At 36.8% G+C, this 7,988-nt stretch overlaps 3 protein-coding genes and 2 long non-coding RNA genes across 6 annotated transcripts in view; 3 read left to right on the top strand and 2 right to left on the bottom strand.

The window, feature by feature from the left end:
* Positions 1–2,870, top strand: part of LOC104788295 (ELMO domain-containing protein A-like) — a 3,457-nt gene extending 587 nt beyond the window's left edge. Inside the window, exons 1-9 of one of the 2 annotated variants that reach the window (XM_010514034.1) lie at positions 7–134; positions 592–701; positions 828–896; positions 1,066–1,181; positions 1,267–1,321; positions 1,464–1,584; positions 1,909–1,956; positions 2,058–2,152; positions 2,320–2,870. In XM_010514034.1, coding sequence (XP_010512336.1) covers positions 116–134; positions 592–701; positions 828–896; positions 1,066–1,181; positions 1,267–1,321; positions 1,464–1,584; positions 1,909–1,956; positions 2,058–2,152; positions 2,320–2,421 — 735 coding nt within the window. In that variant the 5' untranslated portion in view covers positions 7–115 and the 3' untranslated portion in view covers positions 2,422–2,870. Of the gene's footprint in view, positions 1–6; positions 135–591; positions 702–827; positions 897–1,065; positions 1,182–1,266; positions 1,322–1,463; positions 1,585–1,908; positions 1,957–2,057; positions 2,153–2,319 lie in introns of those variants that run through there. The other variant, XM_010514033.2, reaches the window with a different exon arrangement.
* LOC104788297 (uclacyanin-3-like) lies at positions 3,349–6,045 on the bottom strand. Its single transcript, XM_010514035.2, has 2 exons — positions 5,712–6,045; positions 3,349–3,735 (listed from the first exon to the last, which is right to left on the bottom strand). Exons 1-2 carry the CDS (start codon positions 5,971–5,973, stop codon positions 3,587–3,589), a joined length of 411 nt encoding a protein of 136 aa, XP_010512337.2. The 5' UTR covers positions 5,974–6,045; the 3' UTR covers positions 3,349–3,586.
* LOC104788296 lies at positions 3,781–4,888 on the top strand. Its single transcript, XR_768216.2, has 3 exons — positions 3,781–3,974; positions 4,076–4,170; positions 4,338–4,888. It is a non-coding gene; the product is annotated as an uncharacterized LOC104788296 (long non-coding RNA).
* LOC104788298 lies at positions 6,064–6,818 on the top strand. Its single transcript, XR_768217.1, has 2 exons — positions 6,064–6,100; positions 6,268–6,818. It is a non-coding gene; the product is annotated as an uncharacterized LOC104788298 (long non-coding RNA).
* Positions 7,321–7,988, bottom strand: part of LOC104788299 (uclacyanin-3-like) — a 1,722-nt gene continuing 1,054 nt past the window's right edge. Inside the window, exon 2 of the mRNA XM_010514037.2 lies at positions 7,321–7,890. Coding sequence (XP_010512339.1) covers positions 7,535–7,890 — 356 coding nt within the window. The 3' untranslated portion in view covers positions 7,321–7,534. The remainder of the gene's footprint in view (positions 7,891–7,988) is intronic.

The following is a 7,988-nucleotide window of genomic DNA, read 5'->3' on the forward strand; positions in this document are numbered from 1 at the left end:
TTTTTTTTTTTTTTTTTTTTTTTTTTTAATTTGGAGATTAGAGATTAGAGATTTTTAGAGATCTATCTATATGTTTCGCGATTTGCTTCTGTTGCTCATCTCATAAAGATTAATTATGTGTGTGGATCTTCTCTGTAAGTGCTACTTTTAGTCAAAATCCATATATCTCTTAATTCTACTAACGAATTGTTTCCATGGCTTTGTTTTCGTTTCGTTTTCTCTTGTTTGTTTAAGAGGAGGTGTATAGCCGCCAGTTGAGATTACTATAATTCGCGTTTCCCGTCTTTTTTTTTTTATGTTACTTTTAGAGTTTCAATGCTTCCGTTTTTGATTTGTCAAACGAAACCAAAGCTCATCATAATGGATGATGATAATGTTAACCATTTCTATTGGGAATTCACTACTTTGAAAGTTTTCACCGTTCTGTCTTTGAGTATGTTTTTTTTTTATGCTTTTAAACCGAATAAGAATTTGCGTCTCACGTTTTCTTAGAGACATTTTTTAATATATCATTTCTTCTGTCTTTAAGCTCTCTTTAATCTGTTGTTTGACTTAGTCATTATTCTCAATTTTTTAATTATTAAATTGCAGCTGAGGTTGTTGCTGGATCCGCAGCATGGTTAGGCCGTGGCCTTTCATGTGTTTGTGCTCAGGGAAGAGATAGCGATGCCCGTCCTTCTTTTGATCTTACACCTGCTCAGGTTTCCTTTTCCTCTTTTTTTTCTTTCTTCTCTTCAATCCATTTTCAATCTTCGCGTCTGGTTTTTCTGATGTTTTCTAATAGCAGCTTTTATAACTTACTAGCCTTATTTGTCGAATTGTTTCAGGAGGATTGCCTTGAGAGGTTGCAGAACCGCATTGATGTTGCCTATGACAGCTCAATACCTCATCATCAGGTATGCTTTTTTTTCCTTTAGAGGATTGTTTATTTGTAACGACTGCTCGAAACGAATTTATTATGCCACTCAATAGATATGGTAGCTGTTTCAAGTTTACCTGCGCTTCATAAGTTAGACTGTACCTGCGTTACTTAAAATATTGGCTGCTATTTCAATATGCGTGTAGGAAGCTTTGAAGGACCTTTGGAAACTTGCCTTCCCTGAAAAAGAGCTACACGGTGTTGTATCCAATCAGTGGAAAGAAATGGGTTGGCAGGGCAAAGATCCGTCAACAGATTTTAGGTAATGTCAAAGTCTCTCATCTCATTGTCATTATCCTTACGTTTTTTTCCTCTTCCAATTGACTCACCGGTACTGCATCTCGCAGGGGTGGTGGTTTCATATCTCTTGAAAACTTGTTGTACTTTGCTAGGAAATTCCCGGTAAGCCTCTATAAAGCTGTCTCGACTTTAAATTAAATTCCAATGGCACCGTATCTGTAGATTGTTTGTTACCATCACATATAATATTTTTACTAGTTTATGACATTGTAAAGTTTCTGTGCTACTTGTTTGTTTCCTGTAGAAATCCTTCCAGGACCTTTTGAGGAAACAGGTTGGGGATCGTTCTGTGTGGGAATACCCCTTTGCTGTTGCTGGAATCAATATTACGTTCATGCTCATCCAGATGCTTGACTTAGAAGCAGGTATAACCACATTTATTTATTTCCATGATTGCATAGATCGTGAACCTGCTGTTTTTTTTGGTTATTTGCTTTAGGCAGCAATATGGCAACAGCTAGTTTAATTAGCATAACCACTCCTAGTTTTGATCTTCTAATTGGGTATTTGCCTTGGGCATTTGGTAGTTAATTTTGAGTACCCTATTTGAGATACTCATGTTCAGTAACATCAATAGATATTACAGTGAAACCACGACGTATTGTTGGGGAAACTATTTGAGATACTCATGTTCAGGAACATTTAGTCTAGTTGTGTATACTAACAATAGATACCCTGTGATATTACAGTGAAACCACGAAGTATTGTTGGGGAAACATTTCTGAGATTCCTTTCGGGTAAATTTCTGATAATTCTGATTATATCTCATGACTATTTCTCTTGTCACGAGTTAGATTACTAAGCTTATGTCCTACGACTTGTGTTGTATTGTAAGCAGTGAACGAATCTGCGTTTGACCTTCTTTATTGCATTGCCTTCAAGCTGATGGATCAGCAGTGGCTTTCCATGCGGGCGTCATACATGGAATTTAATGTAAGTGTAATCCTGTAACCTATTCTAATGTCGCAGAAAGTTTTTTAGATTTGAAGAACCATGGCTTTAATTTTCATATATTTTGACTTTCTTGGTGTTTTTATCTTGGCCTATACATAAGTTCACCAAATGAATTGTGGCTAAACTGATAATCGTCTGAATGACAGACTGTAATGAAATCGACAAGGCGGCAACTGGAGAGAGAGATTATGGTTGAAGACATTACACGCCTTGAAGATTTGCCATCATACAGTCTTCTCAGTCAGTAGCAAAATAGCTTTACCATGTAAGTAGAAAGATCTAACACCTCAGAAACACTATATCAAAGCCTAAAAACAACAACAGAGCAAACAAGCAAAAAGAAGACAAGGCTTGTCTATCCTCTCTTTCTTTCTAGCTCTCGGTCGCTCATCACTTCATCTTCCTGTCCTGGTTTCTGCGGTTTCCTCTATATTAGTGTTGGTTCCATGAAATCTGGGACATTAGGTTGTTATTTCTATGAGACAACGTTTAAATTTTGATTCGTATGGGGTCAATTTTTCTAACTTGCGGCGTTTGCAAAACGTTGTTGGTTAGTTGGTGTTTGGGCTAATAATACATTTGGTTACATTTCCAGTAGTACTCAGAAGACCCCAAAAAGGTCTTAAAATATGATTCTCGACCAAATGTTTTTGATTCATGACCTTATTCAATATGATTTGATTTTATCTCTCTCGAATTAACTTTTCACACACACCTTTTTTATTGGTTGATCGGCTCTGCTTCAAATCAAAGTTGTGTGCTGCGATGGACTGGCTCAATCCCTAGACCGTACAATAGGTATCATTTACCGTACTCGTACAATCAATTAAACAGTGAACTAGTCTATATTGGCCACACTGATTGTTTATCTTTTACCAGTTCGTATATATTACTAATAAAACCGAGTCCGCATAGATGTGCATATTTCACAGTAGTCAAATGTAAATGTTGCTGTTGGAACTAAATTTGTTTATTTTTTACACAAAATGCAAGTTGCGATTATTAGATTACAGTGTACTATGGGTTAATATAATACAACGCTCTCTGTCTTTATACAATTTGGTTTTTTTAAATCACTTGAAGCCGTCCTTTGACCCGCTAATTTGGAGTAGATATATTTCAACTTGTATTTCCTTAAATTATGTTCCACAGTTTATTAGGCAAATATTATTAAGAACCCACAGGACAAAAGTGGAATTCTCAGATTTTTTTGGTAATGAGCTACGATTTTACTTTACGCAGTAAGCATGTATAACATGATAACAATGACGCATTGTGCTACGTCCATGACCAGTTAAAGAAAAAAAGAATAAGAGAAAAGATAAACAGTAAACAAAAAAGTAATGAAGAAAGGAAATAATTTATTACACACAAGAAGAGCAGTTGAAGATAGACTAGTTCGACTGGTAGGAATTATCCAATCACACCGTACATCAACACCATCGTCACCCCAATCTTTCCATAACTCATGATTCTCTTAGACGCCGCGTTTTTAGCGTTTTTTGAGTTTCCCGAGGATGGAGACGGCGAAAGCGCCGATGGAGACGGTGAAGGCGCTGATGAAACGGCGGCAAGTACGGGNATTTGGTAGTTAATTTTGAGTACCCTATTTGAGATACTCATGTTCAGTAACATCAATAGATATTACAGTGAAACCACGACGTATTGTTGGGGAAACTATTTGAGATACTCATGTTCAGGAACATTTAGTCTAGTTGTGTATACTAACAATAGATACCCTGTGATATTACAGTGAAACCACGAAGTATTGTTGGGGAAACATTTCTGAGATTCCTTTCGGGTAAATTTCTGATAATTCTGATTATATCTCATGACTATTTCTCTTGTCACGAGTTAGATTACTAAGCTTATGTCCTACGACTTGTGTTGTATTGTAAGCAGTGAACGAATCTGCGTTTGACCTTCTTTATTGCATTGCCTTCAAGCTGATGGATCAGCAGTGGCTTTCCATGCGGGCGTCATACATGGAATTTAATGTAAGTGTAATCCTGTAACCTATTCTAATGTCGCAGAAAGTTTTTTAGATTTGAAGAACCATGGCTTTAATTTTCATATATTTTGACTTTCTTGGTGTTTTTATCTTGGCCTATACATAAGTTCACCAAATGAATTGTGGCTAAACTGATAATCGTCTGAATGACAGACTGTAATGAAATCGACAAGGCGGCAACTGGAGAGAGAGATTATGGTTGAAGACATTACACGCCTTGAAGATTTGCCATCATACAGTCTTCTCAGTCAGTAGCAAAATAGCTTTACCATGTAAGTAGAAAGATCTAACACCTCAGAAACACTATATCAAAGCCTAAAAACAACAACAGAGCAAACAAGCAAAAAGAAGACAAGGCTTGTCTATCCTCTCTTTCTTTCTAGCTCTCGGTCGCTCATCACTTCATCTTCCTGTCCTGGTTTCTGCGGTTTCCTCTATATTAGTGTTGGTTCCATGAAATCTGGGACATTAGGTTGTTATTTCTATGAGACAACGTTTAAATTTTGATTCGTATGGGGTCAATTTTTCTAACTTGCGGCGTTTGCAAAACGTTGTTGGTTAGTTGGTGTTTGGGCTAATAATACATTTGGTTACATTTCCAGTAGTACTCAGAAGACCCCAAAAAGGTCTTAAAATATGATTCTCGACCAAATGTTTTTGATTCATGACCTTATTCAATATGATTTGATTTTATCTCTCTCGAATTAACTTTTCACACACACCTTTTTTATTGGTTGATCGGCTCTGCTTCAAATCAAAGTTGTGTGCTGCGATGGACTGGCTCAATCCCTAGACCGTACAATAGGTATCATTTACCGTACTCGTACAATCAATTAAACAGTGAACTAGTCTATATTGGCCACACTGATTGTTTATCTTTTACCAGTTCGTATATATTACTAATAAAACCGAGTCCGCATAGATGTGCATATTTCACAGTAGTCAAATGTAAATGTTGCTGTTGGAACTAAATTTGTTTATTTTTTACACAAAATGCAAGTTGCGATTATTAGATTACAGTGTACTATGGGTTAATATAATACAACGCTCTCTGTCTTTATACAATTTGGTTTTTTTAAATCACTTGAAGCCGTCCTTTGACCCGCTAATTTGGAGTAGATATATTTCAACTTGTATTTCCTTAAATTATGTTCCACAGTTTATTAGGCAAATATTATTAAGAACCCACAGGACAAAAGTGGAATTCTCAGATTTTTTTGGTAATGAGCTACGATTTTACTTTACGCAGTAAGCATGTATAACATGATAACAATGACGCATTGTGCTACGTCCATGACCAGTTAAAGAAAAAAAGAATAAGAGAAAAGATAAACAGTAAACAAAAAAGTAATGAAGAAAGGAAATAATTTATTACACACAAGAAGAGCAGTTGAAGATAGACTAGTTCGACTGGTAGGAATTATCCAATCACACCGTACATCAACACCATCGTCACCCCAATCTTTCCATAACTCATGATTCTCTTAGACGCCGCGTTTTTAGCGTTTTTTGAGTTTCCCGAGGATGGAGACGGCGAAAGCGCCGATGGAGACGGTGAAGGCGCTGATGAAACGGCGGCAAGTACGGGAACAGCGAGTTTCATGCCACCGAGGCAGTGACCAAAAGTAGGGCAAATGAAGTGTATATTTCCTACTCTTGTTAGATTGATCTTTGTGTCTCTTTCGGAAAAACTCTGCGTCGGTCTGCTACTGTCGCAACCATCGTAGTCGGGTTTATCCACGACGGACACCGAGTGTGATGGACCATATTTGAACTCTGATTGATCCATAAAGAGTAAACCAAAAAAATCATTAGCTTGTGTAGCAAGTGATCGGTATGAACAAATTTTAACCTAAATGAAAAAAAAAAAAAAAAATTNGTGGCTTTCCATGCGGGCGTCATACATGGAATTTAATGTAAGTGTATTCCTGTAACCTATTCTAATGTCGCAGAAAGTTTTTTAGATTTGAAGAACCATGGCTTTAATTTTCATATATTTTGACTTTCTTGGTGTTTTTATCTTGGCCTATACATAAGTTCACCAAATGAATTGTGGCTAAACTGATAATCGTCTGAATGACAGACTGTAATGAAATCGACAAGGCGGCAACTGGAGAGAGAGATTATGGTTGAAGACATTACACGCCTTGAAGATTTGCCATCATACAGTCTTCTCAGTCAGTAGCAAAATAGCTTTACCATGTAAGTAGAAAGATCTAACACCTCAGAAACACTATATCAAAGCCTAAAAACAACAACAGAGCAAACAAGCAAAAAGAAGACAAGGCTTGTCTATCCTCTCTTTCTTTCTAGCTCTCGGTCGCTCATCACTTCATCTTCCTGTCCTGGTTTCTGCGGTTTCCTCTATATTAGTGTTGGTTCCATGAAATCTGGGACATTAGGTTGTTATTTCTATGAGACAACGTTTAAATTTTGATTCGTATGGGGTCAATTTTTCTAACTTGCGGCGTTTGCAAAACGTTGTTGGTTAGTTGGTGTTTGGGCTAATAATACATTTGGTTACATTTCCAGTAGTACTCAGAAGACCCCAAAAAGGTCTTAAAATATGATTCTCGACCAAATGTTTTTGATTCATGACCTTATTCAATATGATTTGATTTTATCTCTCTCGAATTAACTTTTCACACACACCTTTTTTATTGGTTGATCGGCTCTGCTTCAAATCAAAGTTGTGTGCTGCGATGGACTGGCTCAATCCCTAGACCGTACAATAGGTATCATTTACCGTACTCGTACAATCAATTAAACAGTGAACTAGTCTATATTGGCCACACTGATTGTTTATCTTTTACCAGTTCGTATATATTACTAATAAAACCGAGTCCGCATAGATGTGCATATTTCACAGTAGTCAAATGTAAATGTTGCTGTTGGAACTAAATTTGTTTATTTTTTACACAAAATGCAAGTTGCGATTATTAGATTACAGTGTACTATGGGTTAATATAATACAACGCTCTCTGTCTTTATACAATTTGGTTTTTTTAAATCACTTGAAGCCGTCCTTTGACCCGCTAATTTGGAGTAGATATATTTCAACTTGTATTTCCTTAAATTATGTTCCACAGTTTATTAGGCAAATATTATTAAGAACCCACAGGACAAAAGTGGAATTCTCAGATTTTTTTGGTAATGAGCTACGATTTTACTTTACGCAGTAAGCATGTATAACATGATAACAATGACGCATTGTGCTACGTCCATGACCAGTTAAAGAAAAAAAGAATAAGAGAAAAGATAAACAGTAAACAAAAAAGTAATGAAGAAAGGAAATAATTTATTACACACAAGAAGAGCAGTTGAAGATAGACTAGTTCGACTGGTAGGAATTATCCAATCACACCGTACATCAACACCATCGTCACCCCAATCTTTCCATAACTCATGATTCTCTTAGACGCCGCGTTTTTAGCGTTTTTTGAGTTTCCCGAGGATGGAGACGGCGAAAGCGCCGATGGAGACGGTGAAGGCGCTGATGAAACGGCGGCAAGTACGGGAACAGCGAGTTTCATGCCACCGAGGCAGTGACCAAAAGTAGGGCAAATGAAGTGTATATTTCCTACTCTTGTTAGATTGATCTTTGTGTCTCTTTCGGAAAAACTCTGCGTCGGTCTGCTACTGTCGCAACCATCGTAGTCGGGTTTATCCACGACGGACACCGAGTGTGATGGACCATATTTGAACTCTGATTGATCCATAAAGAGTAAACCAAAAAAATCATTAGCTTGTGTAGCAAGTGATCGGTATGAACAAATTTTAACCTAAATGAAAAAAAAAAAAAAA

Source organism: Camelina sativa, chromosome 5, assembly GCF_000633955.1.
Source record: "Camelina sativa cultivar DH55 chromosome 5, Cs, whole genome shotgun sequence".
NCBI lineage: Eukaryota > Viridiplantae > Streptophyta > Magnoliopsida > Brassicales > Brassicaceae > Camelina > Camelina sativa.

Excerpts from the sequence above, each read along its gene's own strand:
- LOC104788297 (XM_010514035.2), bottom strand. The coding sequence starts at position 5,973 with ATGGATCAATCAGAGTTCAAATATGGTCCATCACACTCGGTGTCCGTC. Across the intron at positions 3,736-5,711 it reads ATCGGCGCTTTCGCCGTCTC|CATCAGCGCCTTCACCGTCT; the intron begins CATCCTCGGGAA and ends TTGCCGCCGTTT.